The sequence below is a fragment of the Schistosoma mansoni genome, chromosome 1 (assembly GCF_000237925.1).
Source record: "Schistosoma mansoni strain Puerto Rico chromosome 1, complete genome".
Lineage (NCBI taxonomy): Eukaryota > Metazoa > Platyhelminthes > Trematoda > Strigeidida > Schistosomatidae > Schistosoma > Schistosoma mansoni.
In genome coordinates, this window is record NC_031495.1 from 13,998,542 (window position 1) to 14,025,068 (window position 26,527).

A 26,527-nucleotide genomic window follows, 5' to 3' on the forward strand; every position below is an offset into this window, starting at 1 on the left:
TAAGTACTACTCATATCAGTCACAGGCCTCTCACTATCTTGAAATCTCTTCATGAAGGAACATGTATTTTTTGCCTAAATTGACTTTAGATACCTGTATAAAGCGACCTGAAATATTTTGCTTTTAGACTTCAAAACACGAGTAAAGTGAGAAGAGACTGAAGAGTAAAATATATTACTCATGTAAGTTGTCAACAGTTGAAGAATGTGAACGAAAGGTGAATTGAAGTATAGCAGGTTAGGTAACTAACTATTGGTTATGGTAATGAATATTTATATCCAATTATTCTGTACTAATAATCTATATCCAAGCCTATTATTTAAACAAATAAAATAAGTATTCATTCTGTTTCAGATACTAAGTTCTTGACACGGTTACGGCGACATCCAGGTACCTCAGTCGTCCAAGACTTAACTTAATGTAATTGTATATGCTAGTGTCTCTAATGAGATTCGAATTTAGAACTAATCACCATACCAAGCTACTAGCATAACATCACAAATTCGACTAAATGAAACGTAGGTTGAAGAACTGTGAGCAAAGTATCCAAACAGAGGTAAAGATTTAATTACGGTTTATTTGGTATCTCAAAGTTTATTAAAGTGATTAGTATTTCACTTACTGAATAACTTTTTCTTACTAACTTATCTTCACATTACCTGTGTTTACTTTTATTCACCCGCTTTAGTAAACCGATTAACTCATCTGTCTGAAAAGTACACACTATTTAGTTTGATGTTCAGCGGGGTCATGAGTGAACAACGATAAAGATTGTCATACTAGGAAGAGATAGCTGTCTACTTTCTCCTGATTTTGAGTATTTTTCTAGCTAAATTCAATCTTTGGTGTAATCAGAAAGCTGATCTACCTCCACAATTTTAGATAACGTTTGTCAGTGTCTTCGATCTATCACATGCAATCAGTTTATAATAATGATAAAACTACTCACTTTTTTATCATATTTTATTTTATTTCAGATATGCGCGTATGTGATAGTAATGAATATGTAAATATCTGTCAGAACCACGGTATTTGTATTAATCAACCTGACCCGAATGGATTAAAAGTATTATACAGATGTGAATGTTTGCCAGGGTTTTATGGAACACATTGTGAAAAACAAATTAACAATTGTAAATTTCATGGATGTAACAACAGAGGAGAATGTAAGGTAAGCTAATATCTGATTATAAATCTTATTCCTATTTAGAAACAAACATTTTGAATGGTAGTATTTATACCCTGCCATCAACTAGAGTTTTAATTAAAAAAAATTAGATAATTTGAAAAAACAGTAGGTAGCCAGAGAAGTCTTGACAATCACCATTTTTGGTCTACTTGACATTCATAAACTTTAGGTTATTCTTAGCTCAAACAGTTCAAATTTCCAGATTTATTTAGTCAATGCATCAATGGCAAATGCCTGGTTAGAATTACACATGTTAACACTTAACAACTATTTTCAAGTCATGTTGGTGAGTAGTTTGTAGCACTTGCTTTCTATCTTTCCTAAACTGTTTTACAAAAATGGATTTTAGAAACTTTTATAGAAAGTTTGGATCTATTGAAAGCTAGTCATATTATTAAAAATAAACTGGATGAATTTTAAACAATCGTTAAAAATCCGATCAACTCAATGAATCAATACTGGTCCTTTACACTTCAGTATCAAAAAATAGGGCTTATTTAAATATTTTATGTTTGGAGTTCATATTATTTCGAAATGAGTGATTTTCGATGCAGTTTTCATCATTACTTTTTAAGTTTGAGAAGTAAAAATTTGCAAGCAGGTGTATTTCTAAGTGTTCCAACCTTATGCATCAACGTTATTGTTATCATGATTACATCTGAAGACCTTGTATTTTAGATAGGCTCCGATAATGTTCTATAAGACTCATCCTCAAATCCATAGAATTGTTTTGTTAGCAAGTGCGTAAATGGAAACTACAAATTTACACGTTACTACATCATGTTTCAAAGTTCATAGAGGGACATGTAATCAAAGGGCTAACTAATCAACGTGCGAGATTCCTGGCTCTAATATTATTTCCGTACTTAAAAAAATCTTTAAACACATTTGAGGACTAAGTAAGTTCTTTTAAATAATCACACATGGATATTAAATATGTTACTCAAAAACTGTAAGCACAGCAAACATAATTTTTAACATAATGGGACAAAGAGTTAGAATGTTGTGAGTTAATAACATATTGCTTGAAGTCAAGTCCCATGAGATTATAAATTTCGAAATAAAAGCTCGATTCAACTATGATCATGGTTAAATATTAAAAGTAAATTGGAAAATTTACGTAAGGCACTGTTATCAACTAGGAGACAGAATACTCTGGTAAGAGAAAGAAATGAAGAGTGTGTGATAAAAGTCAGTCAGTCAAGCGCAACGTAAAATCATGCACATGTATGCATCCATTCAAGTTGCCGCACTACATCAACACAGAATGATAACAAATTTGTATAAATAGTAGCAGTTTTAATGGTTATAGAAAAGATAATGCATAGAAGTTAAGTTTTGAGAAAAAAAGTGGATTCGTGGAATGAAAATAATTTTTTAAATAATTAAGAAACTTGAGATCTAAGAGAAAACAAAGAGTGATAAACCTTGGTTACTGTGATCAATTCTGAGCCATGTCATAAAAAATCTGAAGCCACTGGTTATCGTAATCGGGCAGACTAACCGGATAGTCTGAACCCATTTTTACTGTTTAGTCGAACAGTCGATGACTTTATGGGTTGAGAGTACACCACTGTTCCATGCTTTTCCGAAATGGTCTCATTAATTCCCGAACTTTTAATATCGATCTGTCTGATAAGTTTGAAGAGTTGTATGCAATTGCTTTACTCCGGTGCCCTTTTACATTCCTCTTACTTTCGTTCTTTAACAATACTCGCGACCATTTCATAAACTTTTTTCAGTCTGTGTTTAAGTTGTCTTCGTTCATCATTGTATTCTAACTCTAATAGAATGAGTTTCCAGGTATCTGTCAGTTCAGTACATGCTATCGAAATATGCTAATATTTATTAACCCTTTGGTCACTATTATATATTTTCACTGAAACTATTAGTACTGTGAAATAACTAATATTGCAATTGTAGGTTTGTAAAGCCTTATCAGTCTTCAACAAACTTTCCTGGCGTCACAAAATATGAAGGTAAATGTTTTAAGTTTACTGCGCCTCGACTGGAACACAGAAATTCGATAAAGTTTAACGCTGAATAATATTTTCAGTTCAATATTTAAAAAATTGTTCGTGACGTGAACATTTCACTCCCATTGAGTGAAGTTGATTCAACACACAATCAGTAAGTTCAGTTACAACTCTAGAAATAATTCACGTAATGATGTGATACAATTGACAAAACTTGGAAAGTGATGTCAAGAATGTTTAACTATCTATGCTACTCAGTAATTTATTATTCCTTTTTATCCACTAATATAATATCCAGTACGGTGTTTCATCCATTTAAGGTTGGTCAAACCTCATCTAGTGAAGATGGTTTCGCTTTTCTAGAATTGGATTCTGTGTTCTCAAGGCTTACAAACCCACTGCGTGGATGTGATTACATGGAGAAATCGTCACACCCCAGGTCTTGGTGTGTGGGCGTCACACCAAAGGGCAAGTATAGTTTACATGCATACCGGTAATAAATAAGCTTTCGTTCACTAATTCCTTGGAGTATACATAGGTATATTTACCCTGCGAACAAATATACGTTACATGCATACTGGTAATGTACACATTTTCACTCATGCAGCTCATAACACACATATAGGTATATTCACCTAACTGCGAGGGTAGATAATATTTTTATTACTGCTTACTTTGCAGTAATTACACTAATATAATGCATTATGCTATTCGATACAGAAAGAAGGCAATTGTATATGTGATCCAAGTTATTATGGTTCATTTTGTCAATTCAATCAAACGACATGCAGTCAAGATCCATGTTTAGGAAATCTATCCAAATGTTACATAACACCAAACGAAACAGTAATAACTAACAGTGAGAGATCAAATCAAATTGTAAAACAATTCAAATGTCACTGTGAACAAGGGAAATTTGGTGAAAATTGTGAATATGATCTGGATGAGTGTTTATTGGAACCATGCCTAAATGGTAAGTTTGTTTTAGAAGGTTCCATAAAGTTTTGTATTCTTTTTGTAGTGTATCAATAACTTACATTTTTTTAGTTCACATCACGGACTAACTTTGGCTAGGCAAACGTTGAAAACTAGAAAGAACTCGTCATCTATTTTGTCCTATAATTGAACTCTTCAACAGTGTACGTCTATAACTCCGTCGGGGATCGGACGCAAGACCTTCAGGCCTTACGAGCTTTTATTTCAGTGGATTGACATCTGAGAATTTACATTTTTAAGTTAAATCAATCGGTAATATTGCGCAGACATATTCCGATGCCACTGGTGGGTTACTGTCTCTCTCTCGACATGGATGCACTCCATTGACCATTTCCTTTTAAAACGAAGAACCTCTCTTCGCTCTTTCTGCCCATCGATTCAAGCTTAAAGCACACCGCAGTTAAAGCAAAATTTCATAGTTTGAAATCGAGATTATTACCACAATCTATTACTTGAATCTATTGTAGAACACAGTCGGTCTCTCAACACTAGAAAAAATCAGTGTTAGATCTGAAGATAAAAATCTTAACTCCATTGTTAACCAGTTAACAAAATCCATTCGTTAGGTCATTTAAAGGTGCGTCATAACCAATCATGAATTAAGTCCGATTGGAGTTGACTAAGTATTTACTTACTCCTGTTACCCCTCTTGGAGGAGTATAGGCCGCCCACTAGGATTCTACAACCAACTCTGTCCTGGGCAATCCTTTCCAATTGTTCCCAATTCCCATTCGTCCCGTTGATACCTGTCTCCAATTCACGAGAAATTGTTTTCCTTGGTCTTCCTATTTTCCGTTTCCCTTCACGATCCCAAGTTAGGGCTTGCCTCATGATGTATTTTGGTGATTTCCGTAATGTATTTCCCATCCACCTCCAGAATCTTTTCCTACTTTCCTCTCCAGTCGGAAGTTGGTTTGTTCTCTCCCACAATAGGCTGTTGCTGTGCACGAATGATCCTTACGGAATCCGGCCTGTTGGTCTTGAACTTAGGCGTCTACTGAATCTTCCAGTCAGTTCAACAACATAGTTAAAAACGTCCTGGTACCGATAGTACTGTGATGCCTGTGTAGTTCTCACTCTTCCCCAGATCTACTTTCTTTAGTGATGTGTGGGCGAAAATGATAATGATTGGTTATCTTGATGAGTCAGACATCAGATAGGATGACAGGTGTTATATGTGTTATATATATTCCCCTATCCTTATTATGTATTGACTGTTCCTTGTTGTTGGACTGTTATTGATTGACTGTTCCTTGTGTCGGATTTTGGTGTGGAAATGTATTGACGTTGTAGTCAGGCTAATCTCGTGTTCTTGATCTGAGTTGTGTTGAAGTCCTGTAGAATAGACACTGGGTGGGAATCTAGTGTAGATATTCGTCTAAGGTAAATTAACGTCCCACATACGTGTAGAAAGCGAAAGGACTGTTATAACAAGAAACCCCAGCGTTATAAGAAGTATCCTTTACGTTTATGACATTTAACATCTTGACGAGGTTTCCTTCTTTCCAGTCTGTTGGCACTTGTTCTTTCTCCCAAATCTTTCTAAATAGAGCGTGGAGCATTATTACAGATACTTTTATGTCTGACTTCAGTCCTTCAGCTGGTATGTTGTCTGGTCTGGTGTTTTTTGGTTTATTAAGTAACCAATGAATTTAAGTTACTAAATATATATTCTGTAAATAAACTTTGGGCACAAATTATTAACATTCTATATAAAAAGTATTTGGTCAGCAAGTTATTCTGAAAAACGGTCTACGATTTAATGACAATGAATTTGATAAGTGTTACTGGATTTCTCCTTACATCGGTTCACTGAAAGTGAACAAACAATATTTTATGCATTGATCAAGAAAATATGGTAACAAATGAGGAATTAAATTATTCGATCTTGTCGTCCTGTCAAAAAAATGTATTTTGATTGTAGATAAACGAATCTATAGATTAGAAAGTTTATAATTATCTATTGAATCACAAGTATAAACAGCTTCAGGTCCAGATAACATTATTATTAAACCATACATTAAAAATCAGCTTATAAATCCCGGTCTAAGAAAGATACAGCAACACAATTTACATGATCTGTTCGGTAGATAAAAGAAATAAGCTACTACGTTTGCTAAATATAGGCATAACTAAACAAGCGACTTGTTAAATTGCAATGAAATATGCACCATTTTGAGTAATATTGAACTTATTAACTTGCCTTTGTTCAGTTATTAATTGTACTGAAGCTATATGAAGACGATAGAAAATGAAACGACATAACAGTTTGGGGGGGGGGTGATATGACTTGTGAGAATTTATAGGGATATTTAGAATAATCTAAATGACGATTAAACATGTGCATTGGCACAACTGAGGAGCAATTTGAAGGGAATAAGATTGATTGCATAAAATGAGGTTTATATGAATTCAATTTACTTGTTGATTCGACATATTACGTATTTAAGTATAATCATATTTTCTACTAGTCGGTTGGCTAATAAAGCATTCCAGATAATAATCTAAGACCACGTTTAATTTTAACTTTTTGTCCAATAATTCAAGTTGTAATCTCTATTTACTATCTGATATGAGTCCTTATTAAAGTTGAGTAGTGGTTAACAGTGGCATCCAGGACGAACATTTTCTCTTGTTTACGACAAGTTAGTTGGATATGCCTTCACCTCGGTGTCGATATTCATATTGAAACTCTGTTTTAATCCTTAACATAGACAATGGGATAATATAAACCCCTAAAAAGAAAATCCATACTCAGTCCATAAGCTAGTGACTATCTGGATTCAGTAGCTCAATATAAAACGAAAAAGATTTTGAAGCGAAAGGTATTGGGTTTGAGCCTTGGTATGAGTATCAACACTAGGTTGGAGGTATATTCCAAATACGAAATGTGTGTTCTGGATTGCCTAGCTAGCCAATATCCAATTTTAATTATATGGGTCACAATTTAACAAATGACATTTTTTAAAACCTTTAGGTGGTCAGTGTGTTGATTTGATAACCGGTTATCAATGTATATGTCCACCTCGTTTCACTGGTCCACAATGTCAATTTACATTAAAAGCATGTCAAAATAATTCATGCTCTAACGGTGGGGAATGTTTAGATGAATCGATCAGTTTTCAATGTCATTGTTTAAAAGGATGGAAAGGTAGAACATGTCGAGAAAATATTAATGAGTGCTCTGAAATACCAAAACAAACTGGTCGTTCATTATGTCAAAATAATGCTGGTTGCCGTGATCTCTTAGGATCATATAAATGTTTATGTTCACCTGGATGGAAAGGAAAACATTGTGAAGTACGTAAATCAAATAAAACACAAAATAATTATAATTACCAACATCATCATTCTACCGACGATTGTCAACATGATAAAGATGTAAATAATTCAATAAATGAAAATCGACTGAATCATCGTTACAATGAATTTTTAATATTATTTATTATACTAACAATAGCTTTCCTTATAGTGATACTTTCATTAAGTGGAGGAATTCTATTTTTCTGTACAAGTTATAAACATAAAAGGATGAAACAATCAAATAATCCTTCGAATTGTCAAATGATAAACACAAATCTACCCAAAACAATTAACAATTCCAATATTATTAAAACAATGAAACCTAATCAACATAGAATATTATCTAATCAACAATTTGTTTGTCCAATACAACATGAAAAGCAAATTTCAAATATAATGAAGCCAGTACAAGACTGGCCTTGTCTTCTTTATGTAAATAAATCATTTTCCGATAAAGTTTATATGAATATTAAAAAGAATTCGCATGAAACTTATCCGAATCAAGCACATTTATCTTTGATTGATACACCTCAATGTTATACCAAAGGTATTTTAGATTTCAACAAAAACACTAAAGTAAATTCATTTCTAAAGTCTAATCACATTGATAAACATTGTTTAAAGAAACAATTAAGTCTAATATCAAAAGAATATCCAGATAAACATGGTTTTAATTACAGTAATAATAACGATAATCAATATCCCGTTCATAATCGTGACGTTTATAACCATGACAATTTAAACAATTCATTGCCTTTATCATCATCAACATTTAACAATAGATCGGATACACCACCTCCAGCATATGAAATCTCAATTGGTTTAAATAAAGTAATGAAAAAGTGAAAAAAGGTATGAATAAGTCAAAAAGTGGAATTTATCTTCATAGATTTTCACTGAGACAATCTTTTAATCTTATGAAAAAAGGCAAAATAACTGTTACTACACATGAAGTATAACACTTGTCGACTAGATTTAACATCTAATTAATTGTCTATATAACAATAAATATACCATGCATTTCTAAAAAATGGTTTATTTTTAAAATCAGTCATAAAACTATAAGATTAGTCCTGGAATTGTTTTTTACATTAAATGAGAATGATGTTGTTGTTTCATTGAACTTATATAAGAAACTATTTGAATGACTCCAAATGATTCTATGATATTTTGACTAATGATGTAAAGAAGACATAAAAAAAGACATGAAATCTGGACCACCATTTTGTTTTTGTTAACAACTGTAATAAACCATTTCTATTGTATACACTGAATTGAATTTTCTTCTATAGTTTGACAGTTTGTGTTTAAAACTATAAGACTTGTTATGATGTGAGAACTTTTAATTTAAACATTAGACCGTTAATGATTTTGCAGCCAAATGATAATTTGTATGATTTATAGTTGTGTACATCAATTGAATGGAATTTTACATTGTTATTGAAGATTGTTAGAAAGAGAATGTTGCTTGTTTATCACTGAGACATACTTTGTTAGAAGTATGTATTTTCTGAATTTAAAGACCTTAGTAACTTGAATCTTAATAGGTGTATTTTAAATAGTCGCATGAGAAACTTTTATACTTCTAAAGGCTCTGTATAAGACTGAACGAATTATACGAGTCGATCAGCGGTATAATTTTCTTACCATATTTTTCCATTAGGTTCAGCTTATTTATCAGGAATAAATACGTGTATTGTGCTATGGGCCATATTTCAAGTATAAGGGCGATTATTGATACTACCATTTTAACAAACGACAAAATAAATCAGATATTAAAAAAACATGCATGACTACAACCCATTACAGTTTGCTAAATCTAAGCTTAGTCATACATTTAGTCAAACATACACGCATTCCGATGCCAATCGATCCTTTTTATCATAATCATGCTGGTTACTAAGTACAAAGACAGTCGGTCCATCAGTTAGCCACAACGTGGAACCTAGTACGTATGTACATCATTTCAAGCTGCCATACCCTATTAGCACAGAGAGATGAAGTTGTCAGGCCAAATTTCTGAGTAGTACAGGTAGGAACAGTATCAGTGGTAATAGGGAAGGTTAGGCGTCGAAGATACTTTTCGAAAAGAAAATACAAACTAGCGAAGTAAAAAGCAAAGAGAGGGTGTAAGGAATTAAGAACCTCGGAATTCGAGGAAACACAAGGAATGGTTGCACGTGAGCCATTGCAAACGATTATGAGCCATGTCACTCAAAGTCCCTAGCTAATGATCACTATAATTACGCGGACCCCAACCAGGTAGTCTATACCTATTAACATGGCTAAGTTCAATTGTCAGTGACTTCATTGACTGGTGCCATGTTTTGATTTAACCGCCCTTAGCTTTCATCAAGCCTACTCCCACACCAGGAAAAACATCGCCCGTCGAGGCAGACGGTGGTTGGGTATACGTAACATGTTCAAACCACCTCAGTTGGTGAAGACCTACTACCCCATCGGTCGATTTCCCATCGTTGTACCTAGTACTTTGTTCTCAACTCAGACATTGCTTACTCCGTAATCCCGAAGCACACGAGCAATGCTTCGTAGACACCTGCGATCGAATACCAGTAACCTATGAATATCCTCTATTCTTAATCGTCATGTTTCCCATCCAGAAAGTAGGACGGAGCGAACTGCTGCTCAGTAAGGTCTTCCTTTGGTTGGTAGATATCTCATCTGCATCACAAGTGGCGCAAGTTGGCAAAAGTCAGTCGAGCCTTCAGAATGCATGTCGAGATTTCGTCAGACACCAGACCATCAGTACTGATGAGACGATGCGGTCAGCTACTTCACTCTCTATTATTAATTCAGGTGATGACTCAAGCCGATTGTGAAGTAACATTTTCCATTTGGAGGGAGAAAACCGCACCCAAAACATACTTGCATTGTTGCTTAAGGTGTTCACAAGAGTTTATTTTGTCAACGCTTCACCAAACAGAACTATATCATCTATCCCTTAATGTTCTGCCCATCAGTCTAGTTTCAAGGATTGAGAGTGAATAATAATCCCGTCTCTTTCCCGGGTAGTTTCACTAACAGCCAGATCCCTAATAACCGTTTCACTGATGAGTCTGACCAGTTGTCTGCGGTTAACTATCACTGATACCTTTTCCATCTCCTCCGCTTTCTCTACCCACCACTGCTCACGATTATTACGGAGGCTTTTTATTAGCCCACGTTCAAGTTGCCTCCGCTCCTCATTGTGTTCAGAGCTAGGGGAGATGAGTTTCCGAGCACCAATAAGTTTTGTAGACGCCGCTGAAATCCAATGATTTTTTCCTAGCCTTTTGGTCCAAGTTAATAGTTGTTATCACTGCTGTTCCCATAACTTTTTGGATATCATATCAAGCTGCCATAGGATGGATATCACTTTTACAGTTGACTAACCCCTCCAGTTGTTCCTGAAATATATTTCTTTTTCATTATTAAGTTGAACTCTAAGGGGTTTCCTTGATGCTTTTCTAGAATCTGTAAAGTGCAGACAATTATGTGCTCGAAATAGAGCATGGTCAGAGTCAAAACAACTGATCCAGAATGAGAGATTATCTTCTATCGAGCTCGTCGAATGATGACTAAAGGCAATGTTATCTATTAGATAAAAATAAACTTCAAAAGTTTACATGTCAATTTATTTGTTTATCAGATATAAGGTAGAAAGTTTTAAGATTTTCCATCAAAAGTATCTTTATTTTTTACGTACAAACTAAATTGCTTATTTATTCACAGTATATATACAGGAGGCAACAAAATAATGAGTTAAACGCGATTTATAAACCTGTTGTTAATCTAAATACAGTGATTACTATCAGAAACTATTATTTTGAAGTATCTTCACGTTAAACTCATTTACATGCAATAAACATTACACCAAGTTACAGTGAAATAAACAAACGAGAAAATAAGTAAAACCGTTTTTCTGCTTTAATGAACGTTCTGTGACTGACAAATAAGTTCATTTGAATGAATTATTATTTACAAAGATAGAAATTTCATTACACGTTGCAATAATCTTCATGTTTGTGCATATTCCATGAGTAAACGACGACCTAATAAATGAGTAGATACGCCCAATGTCTCCAATGCAATCTAAATAAAGCAACAAACAAACAAACAACATCGTACCATAATAAAATCTAGTTGATTGATAATGTTCCAAATGAATAAGTTAATCATTGATGAATACTTTACTTTTACTGCACTCTTACTACAAGACCTAATGGAGAACATGAGTTTGGCCTTTCGCTGGGTCGTATGTGCGCACTATCAAGTTTCATGATAAAACGAAACAGTTGCTACCTCGTTGCTAATGATTTTCTTGTTGAAGTAAGTTCTGTTATAAATTCAACTTTAATATGGGTATTTAATAAGATTAATAAATGAATGTGTTCACTAGTGATAAGTCCGCTTTACGCTAACTATACTGGTGACCCTAGCTTTATTAGCATGCTGATTAAGCATAGTTGCACTGATGAACACAAACAGCTTTCTACTCCCCTGCGTGTTCAGTCAGAACACAATCAAAGTCAGCTGATTTACACATTATTATGACTCAAAAAACTCCCATCATACGATAAATTAATTACAACGCACTAAAAATAAGTAGTCGCAACTTGTACATAACTAGGTCATTTGTGATACAAAGCGAGTAAGAGGGATAATTTATCAGCTGTTTATGAATGGTAAAACACATTAACACTGCCCCCTGATGTCCTGGTACGGCCCAGGGTGGGAGAGTTAGCTCTCCCTCTCAAAATGCTCTCACATGGTCACATGTATACAGACACTGTCAGGGAAGTCTTACTCACTGCCTTCTCGTGCAGAGGGTGTTCTTTATGAAATTGAGAGGACGAAAAGCGAATGTCCGGCGCTCTAACCGGGTTGGTGGATATGGAGAATCTACTAAAGGGAGTTGGAAAACCCTGATTTCAAACCAATAGTGCAGGACTCTGAGGGGACAAATGGCGTATGAACCTATTGTTGGTCACCGGCCATCATGGGACTGCATCGCCTGACGTTGCTCCACTACCTTGTGTATTAGACCTTCAGGTCAAAGGCTCGGGGTGTGGCCCCATAAGAAAACCACCTGCTTCGGTTTGGGGGCCCGGCAAGTATTCCAGTCCTGACACAAATCGAATGACGTGTGGCGCATATTTATTAGGTGCCTCCTTTTATTAATGTTTGTGTTTAAATTAAATAAATAACAATCAGTTAACTGAGAGCCTACAATTAGGGCAATATAAAAATAACATAAACCAAATATCTATTAAGTATGCAATCGGCATACATACGATAATATATCATAGAATAACCCTTGTAGTCCTTCTTCCACTTATACGTTCGTACCCAACAATTTCGTGGTTTAAACCATCTTGGAACTTCATGGTGGTAATATCAGTTCATAGAAAGACAGAGCCTTGACTATTACATCTCTAATTAGGCTTGAGTCAAAATCTACTAATTAGTCTCTTCTGATAATGAATGCTACTGAGCAAAACGAGAAAATGCTAGATTTCTGTTTCGCTTCTATATAAATTCTAGCGTTTTACTACAGCATCTTTATTGCTTGGGATTATTAGAGCAAACATTGTTCGCCCTCAGTTCCCGTTCTGAATTGGAACGAATCCAGTGAAGTATGATGCCCAAGGAATACTAGGTACTAGAAGAAAATCACACAGTTGGAGTAAAATTTGGAATTGAGGTATTCTAAACAACTCCCACACATTAGCTTGAGATACACGCATAGCGTTGCTACTACTTCTCTTAGGATTTATTTAACTAAGATTAAACTGGTTGAAGTTAAACATATGAACTATTGCATCTCGGCTCAGTAGTTTAGAGGTTAAAAATTCCCGTGCGAGACTGAAGGTCCTAGGTTCTATTCCCAATAGGATTGGTGGATGAGCGCTGTTAAGTAGTCCCATCTTAGGACAAAAAAACTGTTCACTACTTCTTGGCTTCCAATGTATATCTAACTAAGATTAGTTCATGATATCCAGAGAAGTTAGCAACCACCACCTCAGATTTACTAACTTTTGCTTTGTCCAATGTGTCGAATTCAACGAACGCAAATCCACGATGTCCGCTAGTTGGTTTTTTTGGTAATCGAACATTGACAAGACCACCAATAGGTTGAAATAATTCAATCAATTCTTTTTGTGTAGCTTGGAATGGAATGTTACGTACAATCAAAATTTTGTTTTTTTTTAACTGTTTTGATGATATTGGTTTTTTAATATCAATTTCATCTTTGTGTTGTTTATTAATATTAGTAGTAGTAGTATCACATTGATTTATTACATTTCCATTATTTGAGTGTAGTTGATTGGTACATTCAACTTTAATATCGTTAGTGAATTTATCTTTTTTGCTTTTATGTCCCATAATTTTGTCGGCTATTTCCAATTCACTTGATTTACTGCTAGCTATTTGTACAATCTTTTGTTTTTTATTTAAATATTTTTTAACTCGTTGAGATTTTGATATTTGACATGAATTGTTTTTATTGTCATGATGAGATGAGTGATCCGTAACTGCTACTGCCTCATCATCATCATCATCTCTGAACTTGTGTTTACCAGTTGGAATGGATGTGATCAGTTCAAATTCATCGTCAGATTGCCTAGGATGAGGAAATGAAATGGAAACCTTAATCAACATTATGATGTCGATTGGTGAAAATAAACAAATGATAAAAATGTAGTTTAAATCACAAACTGATCGTAGCTAGACAACCATTGAAAACCAGAAAGCACTGGACAGGTGTTTTGTCATAGTACGGAACTCCTCAGCACAATGCATTAGGGACCTCTCTGGATTTCTAGTAAGACGCTTTGACTATTGGAGTTCAACCATGTCCAAAGTGAAGCAATTACTATGTAAAAGTGTTGGAACATGGATATGCAATGTAGCGAATTGACTAAGGTCAAAACGTAAGCCACTGGATGCCAACTTTGTAGTTTTAAGGTTATGCGCTCGCTGCGAGACCTGAAGGTGTTGAGTTCGATTCCCAGTGAGTGACAGACAAGTACTATTGAGGCGCATACTAGGACGAAAAAGATAGCCAGTGTTTTCTAGTTTTCGACGGTTTTCTAGTGTCACTTCGTGATATAACTTGTAAAATTCAACCATCTCCAAGAACCCCTTACATAATTGATACGAATTTCAATACGAAGCTTTGTATACTCGGATTTGGAACAAGCTTCAGTTTTACAAGGGTTGGCACTACTACTATCAGACTGACTTAACTTATTTAGGTGACGGGAGAACTGAACCTGCTATTTAATGTTTGGTAGTATAACACCTTGACCTATCCTTGAAAATAAATTTGAGTTCAGAAATTCATTTATATATCTTATATATGCAGCGAGTCAATCAATAAAAAACAACTCACTCAATTTTTTCAACCTCATTAACAGATGATTTTTCGTGTTTCACCTTTTTCGGCTTATGTATAGAAGCGTCTTCAGATTTTATTTCCTCGTATTCGTTATCATCAGGAGTGGATGATTTCAAAGCCCCATCCGGTAACCACTGTAGAAACAGAACACTGTCTCTAAACTAAAGAGAGGAATATAAAATGAGATTTACGTGGAATTATCTAGTTCTACAACTTCTGTCAGAAAACTGGAAATGATCTGACTGATAGAAAAAAATAATTGTATGAACTTAAATATATTATTCCCAAATGATGAGCGATCATTACGTTTACTTATAATTCTTCAATAGTCGGTATGAATGGACAAAAAAAATGACCTACTGAATAAATCCAATAAAGCTGTCACTTTCAAAAAGTTTTTTGTAAGCGTCATGAACTATCAGGCATGAATCAATGTTTCTAACTTCGATATCAGATCAAAGACCTTTATCAAAAATTCTACTATATGAAGGAGAATAGTTTTAGTATCATCTTGCCAATCATAAATTGTCGTACATTTAGACTCCAATGTCATTTAATTCGCTTTAAACTGCTTAGTAGTATCGATAGTCATTGCACAAATAGTGTGTTTAACATCTGAGTATACTAGTAGACTAGGTAAATCTAGGTATATCATGTGTCTGAGCTTATATGCCATCTCAAAGTCAAACAGTAGTCAGGAAATTATAAATGAGATACACTATGATAGGAAGTTGATTAAACTCCCAGTCAACATCATGATCTGTGTTATTTCCTTGGTAAGGACAAATGTATATAAATTAATGATTTGTGTACCTATTCATTCGATTTTTTCAGCTATAAACTGATAGCTATTCCTCAGTCTTCTCACTTCTATCGCTGGGTGGACAAGCGTGAAGAAAGAGTTTGTATCTGAATCAGACTTAACACATCATAACACACCTAAACCTTTACTTCATAAATGAGTTACTTGTATAAAACAGAGGAATTTATCAACCTAGATTATTCTAACTAATAACTTTCACACTTTACAAAAATACTGATTGGCCACCCAGGTACTTAAAAGACTCAACTACATTAGTTAATGCAAATAGATTCAGGAAACAACTATCAGGTATCGCGGTGCAAAGTTTGATAGTCTAGCAAGTTTGTAATTAAATGGTTAATGTTATAACGGGCTAGCCACTATCCATCTTTGCTTGTAATACAAAAGATCATGTTTAAATTACGATAGCTTTGGAACCGAAAAGGCTATGACAATGAATCGTATATCAAATGAAAGCCTATGGTTTGTAGAAATAAACTAGGGATAAATATAAATGTTACTGTTTTACAAGCTTTGAATTAAACAAAATGACATTCCCAAAAATAGCTTCTGTAGTTTGTCAATGCTTCTTGTTTCTCTGTTCACGTGTCAGATTGACTTGTGAAGAGGACCATGATCGTATATTACATTTCCTCTACTGTTTTTCAAGCAGAAGAGATGGAAGTGTCAGAAGAAATGTGTATGGAAAATATGTATTTGTATGTCACTACACACATTTATCTAACTTCGTATCCTCATTACAAGAGAAATATATTTTGATTATTTGTACTCATAGCTGGAAAGATACTTTCAGACGATATCATGAACAAATAACCAGAGTTTATACACAGTAAGTTAAACACAGTTGGCTACCTACAGGGTTCTCAGAAAAAGCATGTGTCTATGGTGAGAAGTGAACTGTTAGTGAAAAATGTCTTCGATTGAAGCTACTATTCAACAGAGGTGTAACTAACGATGTCCTGCACTACTAGTCAGTCGTACACGACGTCGAACTAAACAAGATCGAATAACTACAGAAGTGAAAAAGATTTTCAACGCATCTAGTACTTGTATATTGTGTTTGAATCAACCAGCGGTGACCCCTCAACTAAGGGAAAAGTTATTAAATATTTCCACATCTATGCGTATTTACAAATTCAGCTGCTCCTGTGGAGAAGATTATACCACACATTGAGTCAGATGACTTAATTAACATGTTAGTGAATGTCTTCCTTAGCTTCATCGGAAGTGTCTGACAAAATCGATAGATAGCTATTTTGCCACATTTTGTAGATAGTCTTTATATAGTAGATAGAATCAAACATTCAAAATGACTTGTGGAATTTCTCATCTTCCGAACGGAGTTTGTTTTCATCCCTTCTATGTCGTGAAGACTCCGCCTATAGCTCTTCTGGGGTTACTGCCGATCCCAAGCCCAGATAGAGGAAGAGGGTTGGGAATAGGGTTAGCAACCCCATCCTGTAGAAAACAACCTTGCTAAAAAACGTTAAACAGAATAAACAAATGAAACAATTTGAATTCTGCACTCCAAGTTAAACGATCTTCTTTCGGAAGAATCATGACGCCTCATGGTAAAATTTGAGATTCTTTGGAAGCCACGAGGATGATGCCTCTTCTGATAACCAGAGCAACAGTTAATATGTATACAGAGAATGTCTGGACAGTTTAGGAGACCGAGAAGACCAACCAAATAGCTGCGGAAATGAGGAAATACATTCAACTAAATGGTTATAGGTGGCACAATATTCCTCCCACAAACCCATACACAAAACTACGTGGATCTCACCGGACCACACTACATAAAACCAGATCGATCGTATTTGCTTCACTAAAATTTTCACAAGGTCAATGGAACATGTAAGAACCAAGAGAGGAGCTGACATAGCTTCAGATCCCCATCCGGTTATGACTAAGATGAAACTGAAGCTAAAGCAGCACTGAACAGATGAAGAAACAGCATTACCAAAATTCAATACAGACTTCCTTCGACATACTGACACACTCAACGAACTCAAGATAACTCTCAACAACAGGTTCCAAGCCTTACAGGATGCCAGTCAGACATACAAGTAACTGCAAATATGCCCAACATCCTATTCAGGAAGATTTGGGAGGAGGAACTAGTCACGACATACTGGAAGGAAGGATACCTTGTCAAGATACCAAAGAAAGGAGATCTCGGCAAGTTGGAGAACTACAGAGGAAACAACTAGAAAGGATTGTCAAGAAAAGAGTTAGATGGAGAATCCTAGTGGGTGGCCTATGCTCCTCCAAGAAAGGTAATAGAAGTGAATTAAAATATAACATACCGGTTCATATGCAAGTGCTTTGTACATCAACCGAGCCTGTTGAGAATGGGCATATTCTACAATAGCAGTAATGCCTAGAGGGGGTACCAGAACACGTTTTAATCCAGAACGAATTGACGGAGTGTTAACGTCAACAGTTACAGAGCTTTTTGTATACCGTTTAAGCAAATCTCGAACTTCAAACTCAGTTGTTCCAGCTGGTAGATTTTTTATTAAAAATGCAGTCCCTGATAATTGACGAATAGTTGATCTTGACTTTGATTCTAAACGATTACGTTGGCCTGATGTTTCATGAACAACAACGGAATTATCATCTTTCTCTTTTATCTCAGTCTCATCATTGTGCTTTTCAAAAGCTTCCAATCGTACACCATGAGTTTTAAAAAATCCTCTCATTTCAGCAACTAACTGAGTCTCACCATGTGCCAATCGTACAGCAACTGACTTATTACCTGATGGATCTAAAACTTGTTCCTTAAAAGAACAATAAATAACAAATTCAGATCAGTGTTTGGTGTATAATGACAAGTGTAATCTTTTGTGGAATTAATGGACACAGAAGTAGGATTACAATTTCAAAGTGTGAATATAACGAAAATTGCATCCCTTAAAAAGTATTAAAAAGCCATGCAAAGTTATTGGGTGCTCGGGGATAACCAGCACAGAACGTTGAACTTGCGTTTTGTGTTGGCTGGAACTCTTCAGTAAGGCGTTCTTGGTATACTGAAGGAACTCATATTCCATGTGGTGTTCGAATCAGGATCACCAAAGTCTTCAGTTTGAAACGTTACGACTGAGTTATTAGCACCTCCGTTTACCTCCAATGAGACTGAGATATCTACAGTTGATTGATCGCTGAGTAGTGACCAATGTTACCTTTGTCTAGTCCTTAAGTGTTGGTCGAATTGAAGTCGTAATGTGACCACCAGTTTAAGTGGCTTAACATATGCTACACTGTAGAAAATGACTCATTAACTAATCTATTTTCAACAGAAGTATATGGCCGACCTTGAGCGATGTTTTGGCCAGTCAGATAGGGAATTTTTATTTATGAAAGAATTTACAACAAAAAATGATGAAATTACAAGAGACCAGGAGTAGTGAACTTTTTCATGCAAATAACCACTTACAGTAAAAGAAGAAAGGTTAGGGTTTTCATACCAAACTGACAGCTAGGTTGGAGGAGTTAGGGTTACAAGTTTAGCTACGAAATATTCTTGCTTTATAACCACGTAGATTAACAAAATTTGCACAAATATGCACGATGCAAAATCTTAAATTTTAATGGTTTTTCTTATAAAGTAGTATCACAGCGAAAATGTTTAGTTTACTTTGAAAATTCCAAAAATCCTGTATGTTGTGTATTTTAGGTATATTTGTTTGCATTGTTTCTTTCCTGAAAAACCAGTAAATCTTTCTCTACGGTTCTACAAATCGAGTAGATCAGTTTCTAGTCTTTATTATTGTTATGTTTATCAGTTTTCAGCAACTAAGTAGCAAGACATTCGTACATTGTGTTGACTTGTTACATAGCTCTTTACAACCTGAAAGTTGTTTGCAATTGGATTTTGAAATACGCGATAAGATGCAATAATCGCTATTCTTAATCTGCTAGGATCATTTATACACTATACTTTTCTCGTATTTCCTAAAGGACTTTACAATCAGTTTACTTATTGCCTTCTTTAATTCTGTAATAACTTTTACAATCAGTGTAGAACAATAAAATAACTCAGTATATTAGTTAAATTTGTTAATTATGGCAGTTGAATTTTATGGCATTATAAATTATCTTCATACACTCAAACTGCTGATTAATTAATGTCAGGCGCTACTCCGTATAACTTATTCGAAATGTGAAAAATCGCACGGAAATTGACGTATAAATAGTTCTTGATCGATTTTTGGTGTCAAATAAATCCTCAGTTATCTCTACTTTTGTACCCAGCATTATCAATTCTCCGTTGAGTAAATAACAATACGATGGACAAGTGAACTGTTAGGAAGTACTGAAAACTTTAGGCGTAGAGGGGTAAATTCAAACTAGCATTCACTAATAAATATTTCTATCGAATTGGAAAGATTGATACTGAATTTACTGATTGAAAATGGTACTTCGTATACTGATAATCGCCGTAAAGTTCAGATATTATTAGAAAGCTATTACGCATCAAAATAAATCTTTTACCATGGTCAAACCGAATTTTGCAGCTAAATATGTAGCAACAGCATCTGGACGAATAAATAAAGCATTCCAATTATGTCCAACGCCGGAATCCTTTTTCAATTCTTGAAATCGATCGTTTTGAAAGCTTGATAAAAGTATCTTTGACGGATCACCAGAATTCTCATTTCTATAAACATTGTTTAGAGGCTTTCTAAATGAGTCCTTAGGTTCTATGTTTTCTTGACCAGGGAGAATGTGAATTAGCCTATTCTAGACGTAAAAATATAAAAATAATTTAAATCACAGTTAATAATACACCTTGAGACTGACAAACATTGAATAGTGAGATACGTACAACGTAATTTTAGAATAACTAGTCAGTTAACAATCACATGTTTATCATAATGAAAACTTGTTAAATAATAATCCTACAAATACACCAAGTAAAAATGAAGTGCAAAAATTAGCGGTCATTAAATGGTTGAAGTAAATTTATATTATAGGTCACAAGCTTAATTCAATATCAGAAGTCTGGTTCTCAAACCACATGAGAAAGTTAAGCATACTAAAGTATTATGGTTTCGTACAATTTACGCTGAAGAATGACCTCTTATAAATTCTTTAAGTTCTTTCAACACAAGAAGATGAAAATTTTAGTAAATTAATTTTAATAAATTAATCTGCCAATATATCTAGGTGCTTCCTAGAACCGTGTGATTAGGAAGTTATATAAACATTGGATACTATTAATTGGATCTGTTGGATAACCTAGACGACATTGATTGCACCTGGCCTTAGTGAACAGAACACCGTTCGGGGACAATCGAATGTATTTAAGCAAAAATTACAGACTATCTCACTAAATTCTGATAACCATACAATGAACAGTTAATTTACAAAATAACAAGCAATTGTCTCAATCTTCACTGTTCCTTCTGTAAATATCAGTTAATCTTTTCTAATTGCATTGTTCATGAGTTTTCCTACCAATTGCGCTTCATTTCAGTTCTTTCGTTATCTGTCTCCTGCAAAAATACATTATATGTCTGCACATTGCCATATACTACCTATATTGATATAAGTAGACCACACTACAATATCTCTTCTATATTTGACTGATCTCTGTATGAGCATTGCATTCTTAATTAATTTATTGTGACCACATCCTGCAGGATTCAAAATTAGCTTGAAATACATCGTATGCCATTCTACATTTTTTAATGTTCACTGGAACCTACATTCAGTGCAGTTGAATCAGAATATTTAACAATTTTCGATTGAGGAATCCACTATAATAGTCGATCTTGGTAGCTAAAGGACAAGTGGTCGTAGCAAATTCGGAAAACAGCAATACCTACAATAACTACTTGAGAAACTGAACTGAAAACGACATCAACAAATCGACTTTCGAAAACCTTTATGCTTGTAAATGTGGATGTAGGGTTTATAGGGTTTTAAAAATACTTGTCATATGATCCGCATGCTACGGGAATCTTAAGACATACCAAATAACACTGTTAGGGTTTGAATTGGCTTGGACATACGTTACGTATACCCAACCACATCCTACTTCGACTCGGAATGTTGGATGGATTATTCTGGAAGGACATTGGCGAGGACCAGACCACTACGTAATATCAGTCCACGAGAGCAAGAACTGTTAAAGAATGCAGACGCAATCAGTAATTGGGAAAGCCAGATGATATGGTTTACAACCGATCGCATTGGTGCAGAAGTGTTCACTTTTTATTTCCCCCTTGTATTTTAAGAGGCATATTCTTTTACGCAAGTCGTCTTTTTGAACATTCCCAATGTTTAGTTTTACTGCCAATTACTGATATTAATTTCACTCCGAGTCCTATGCTACTTATTTGGATAATTTCACCTCACGCCAATGTAGTATGGCAACTTTAGGTAACGCATATCCGTGGCAGAGTTTATGTTGGTAATGAAGACCTATTTTCAGCTGAGCTTCAAAATTGTACTCAGTAATATAGTAGGTTTGATACTTTCGAAAACACTACAACGCCAGCAAAATCAGGATGGAAAGGCGAACTGACTAGGACATTTACAGAATAGATTATTAGTTTGAAAGACGACTAAATGACTGACAAACTTACTATTGAAATAAAAACTAAAAAACGAAAACCGACCGACATATTTAAATTCAATGCCTGAAGCCGAAATACAGAAATTCAATGAAGCTTAACTGTTGCACTTTGTTTCAGATGGTTTTGAATATTTTGTAACTAAGCGACATACAAGACACCGGCTGATAGGCGAAACAACTGTATTTTACCAATTAAATACGTAACTTAGAATGTTAGTGACAAACATGAGGGTCCAAATACAACTCTTATCATTAAATATGATTATTTTAGCCAACGATCTGAATAATTATAAGGGTAGTGTTTTTCAAAATTGTATTTCTTCGGTTAAATTTTCTTGTTGAAATTTACAAACATGCCATGGTGTTTTAGCTATACCTTAGAAACTCGTCAATTTATGCATCTTTTCGCATCATATAAACCTCTCTCCTCTGTAAATTCAACTAATTTTGACTAACATACCATTGTCAATAACACAACGTATCAGACTAAATAAATTCACACACTGCAGTACCTAGTTCAACGAGGTTAAGAGACTTTCAGTGCTCATAATAACATCCAAATAGAATGACGATTACAGACCATATATAAATTTGTATAGTATCTTGAGTTACTTGTGGACTCCTAAATACATTTAGGACGCACTTTTTACTACTAAAAAGTGAAAATTCACCTCTGCGTTGTGTCCTTACAAAAAGTAAGCAACACTGGTTCATATCGTACATTAAATGACATGAAGCACTTGACAAAGCATATATAAATACCTACGTAGTTGTTTTCTCAGATTAACGGCCTAGTGGTTAAATTGTTCGGTTAATGATCAAGACCTGTTCTACTTTAATTTCGGTGGAAGGTTAATACCACCAACCCTAAAACCAACAACGAGTATATAATCCTGTGATTAAGTAATACCAACTCTAAGCCCGTCAAACAAAAACATAGTGGTGGAGCACCCACAATTTTATGTATTTCTTCAAAACAAAAGTAACATATGGCAGAGAAATATCAGCTATCCAATCTGCTTACCAGGTAGAGGTCTTAAAGAAATACATGAAAATTGTAGGCACACAGAAATGAGGCTATTGTTTCGCGGGTTTAAAAATAGTACTAACTGATCATTGGTTTATGTGCTTAGTGCTGGTTTGAGGGATGATGATACTGACAGTTCACACAAAACTAAATGCAAAAACGCTTGACTTAAACAGAATGGTTAGGCAAAATCATTGGATTTCAGCGGCGTCTACAAAACTTATTGGTGCTCGGAAACTCATCTCCCCTAGCTCTGAACACAATGAGGAGCGGAGGCAACTTGAACGTGGGCTAATAAAAAGCCTCCGTAATAATCGTGAGCAGTGGTGGGTAGAGAAAGCGGAGGAGATGGAAAAGGTATCAGTGATAGTTAACCGCAGACAACTGGTCAGACTCATCAGTGAAACGGTTATTAGGGATCTGGCTGTTAGTGAAACTACCCGGGAAAGAGACGGGATTATTATTCACTCTCAATCCTTGAAACTAGACTGATGGGCAGAACATTAAGGGATAGATGATATAGTTCTGTTTGGTGAAGCGTTGACAAAATAAACTCTTGTGAACACCTTAAGCAACAATGCAAGTATGTTTTGGGTGCGGTTTTCTCCCTCCAAATGGAAAATGTTACTTCACAATCGGCTTGAGTCATCACCTGAATTAATAATAGAGAGTGAAGTAGCTGACCGCATCGTCTCATCAGTACTGATGGTCTGGTGTCTGACGAAATCTCGACATGCATTCTGAAGGCTCGACTGACTTTTGCCAACTTGCGCCACTTGTGATGCAGATGAGATATCTACCAACCAAAGGAAGACCTTACTGAGCAGCAGTTCGCTCCGTCCTACTTTCTGGATGGGAAACATGACGATTAAGAATAGAGGATATTCATAGGTTACTGGTATTCGATCGCAGGTGTCTACGAAGCATTGCTCGTGTGCTTCGGGATTACGGAGTAAGCAATGTCTGAGTTGAGAACAAAGTACTAGGTACAACGATGGGAAATCGACCGATGGGGTAGTAGGTCTTCACCAACTGAGGTGGTTTGAACATGTTACGTATACCCAACCACCGTCTGCCTCGACGGGCGATGTTTTTCCTGGTGTGGGAGTAGGCTTGATGAAAGCTAAGGGCGGTTAAATCAAAACATGGCACCAGTCAATGAAGTCACTGACAATTGAACTTAGCCATGTTAATAGGTATAGACTACCTGGTTGGGGTCCGTGTAATTATAGTGATCATTAGCTAGGGACTTTGAGTGACATGGCTCATAATCGTTTGCAATGGCTCACGTGCAACCATTCCTTGTGTTTCCTCGAATTCCGAGGTTCTTAATTCCTTACACCCTCTCTTTGCTTTTTACTTCGCTAGTTTGTATTTTCTTTTCGAAAAGTATCTTCGACGCCTAACCTTCCCTATTACCACTGATACTGTTCCTACCTGTACTACTCAGAAATTTGGCCTGACAACTTCATCTCTCTGTGCTAATAGGGTATGGCAGCTTGAAATGATGTACATACGTACTAGGTTTCACGTTGTAACTGACTGACATGTAGTTATTAAATTGCATGCATTCGAACGGTCACTTGAATATTTGGCAAAAATTACTGTCTGTGGTTGCCATTTATTATTTTATTGAACCACGAGGCGTTTTTGGCGAACAGATATTTATAAACCCGTCATATATTAATATTTGGTATCTACAAAACTCCACCGGAAGTTAACTGCAGTTGTGTTGTTGTCATACACGTGGAAACAGAGAGTAAAAAAGCCATGTTGAAAAAACGAACAACGTTTAAGCACTGTTAAAATCAGGTATAAATTGGAACTAGCATACCGAACTACTCACCATAAATTTTGTTTTATCTAGTGATTTGTAGGCTTTAACAGCGTCAGATGGGAAAAGGAACGTGATGAACGCAAACCCTTTAGACACTTGTGACCAAGGTTCGAAAGCTAAATGAATGTCTGACAGGGATCCTAGAAATATATGATTTTCCGGTTCAATAAAGACTAACCATGAACAGAAAATAACTTTTCAAGGTGTTGTTCAGTGCAGGCGTATGATAAATTACGGACAAATAACCGGCCGGTCTACAATGCGATAATGAAGCGGAAAAATGTACCTCCAGTATGGCAGATACCGTTTCTTCATTTGTCTTAACTAACCATTTGGGCACGTCAACGTTCTGCACACAAGACGTTTCATCCTCTTTTCGAATGTGTTCCTCAACCTTGACAGCCCTCCCGCCTACTTTCCCCTTCTTTTTGAGGGCTTTATACAAGTCCTGCTCTTTCCAAAAAAACACAAGACCCATACCTATTCAAATAAATTTTGGAGAAAAAACACACCATTTTTTAGAACCATAAAGTCCTTTATCCTAATGGGCTTGAAGAACTTTTTGATATCTTTCTGAAAACTGTTAGTAAGATTGATCACTTATTTACAATTTTCACTTCACGACTGAAACCTTTTATTTTCGCAACATAAGCAACATGCTTTTGAATCATAGTAACGCAATGTACAAACTATGCGCCAGATATCTCACTTCTCAATTCAAATTGTTCAAATGGTTGTGAACGGAATAGAAGAAGCTTTCGCTTAACAGGCTTCCCTGTCTAGTAGCAGTGGATCACCAATACTTCCAGGCAAGGACCTAGGTATATTAGCGATAATAGAGTAAAAAAGTATTTGGTAGACCACAATAATATGTTATCCTTAGTCTTTAAGAATAGGTCAAGTTTCCTCTTAAAGGACTCCTGGGAAGTCACTTGGACTAGCTCAGTTGGCAACGAACTCCGGCATTTCACACCTCTGAAGGAGTAGAAGTTGTGTCTATAGTCTGTTCTGCTATGTTGGGTCTTCAGTTTCTGGATGTTACCCCTTGGGTTAGTAGTGTGACTAAGCTTAAGTATATGTTTAAGGGGATGACCAGAAGTGTTAAGGATACTGTAAGTCATTGGAAAGTCACCTCTAAGACACCTATACTCTAACTGGTAAAGGTTAAGTGATTGGAGGCGCTTTTCATAAGGTTTGAATTTTAGTCCCCGAACTGATTTCGTTGCTCGACGTTGGATATGTTCCAGAGTGTCCTTATCCTTTTGGAGTGAGGGAGGAAATACTATATTTCCGTGCTCTAGGTGGGGACGAATAAAACTGTTGAAGATTATGTGGAAAGTTTTACCATCAAACTTGCCAAAAATGCGCTTCGATGTTGCCAGTGCAAT

General features: G+C 35.4%; 2 protein-coding genes across 2 annotated transcripts in view; one reads left to right on the forward strand and one right to left on the reverse strand.

The window, feature by feature from the left end:
- The window catches only part of Smp_141250 (Jagged), a gene marked incomplete at both ends in the record, with an annotated part of 33,460 nt that extends 25,150 nt beyond the window's left edge, over positions 1 to 8,310 (forward strand). Inside the window, 3 exons of the mRNA XM_018793340.1 lie at positions 3,886 to 4,138; positions 7,139 to 7,579; positions 7,634 to 8,310. Of these exons, the coding sequence (XP_018647863.1) occupies positions 3,886 to 4,138; positions 7,139 to 7,579; positions 7,634 to 8,310 (1,371 nt within the window). The remainder of the gene's footprint in view (positions 1 to 3,885; positions 4,139 to 7,138; positions 7,580 to 7,633) is intronic.
- Positions 8,311 to 11,481: 3,171 nt separating this feature from the next.
- On the reverse strand, positions 11,482 to 25,810 carry Smp_141240 (putative rna binding motif protein; the record flags this gene model as incomplete). The annotated part of the gene is made up of 10 exons (XM_018793341.1): positions 11,482 to 11,556; positions 13,501 to 14,089; positions 14,861 to 15,027; positions 17,999 to 18,472; positions 20,187 to 20,435; positions 25,149 to 25,279; positions 25,318 to 25,393; positions 25,426 to 25,619; positions 25,652 to 25,712; positions 25,748 to 25,810. The coding sequence occupies 10 exons, from the start codon at positions 25,808 to 25,810 to the stop codon at positions 11,482 to 11,484; spliced, it is 2,079 nt and encodes a 692-aa protein (XP_018647864.1).
- Between the last annotated feature and the right edge of the window lie 717 nt (positions 25,811 to 26,527).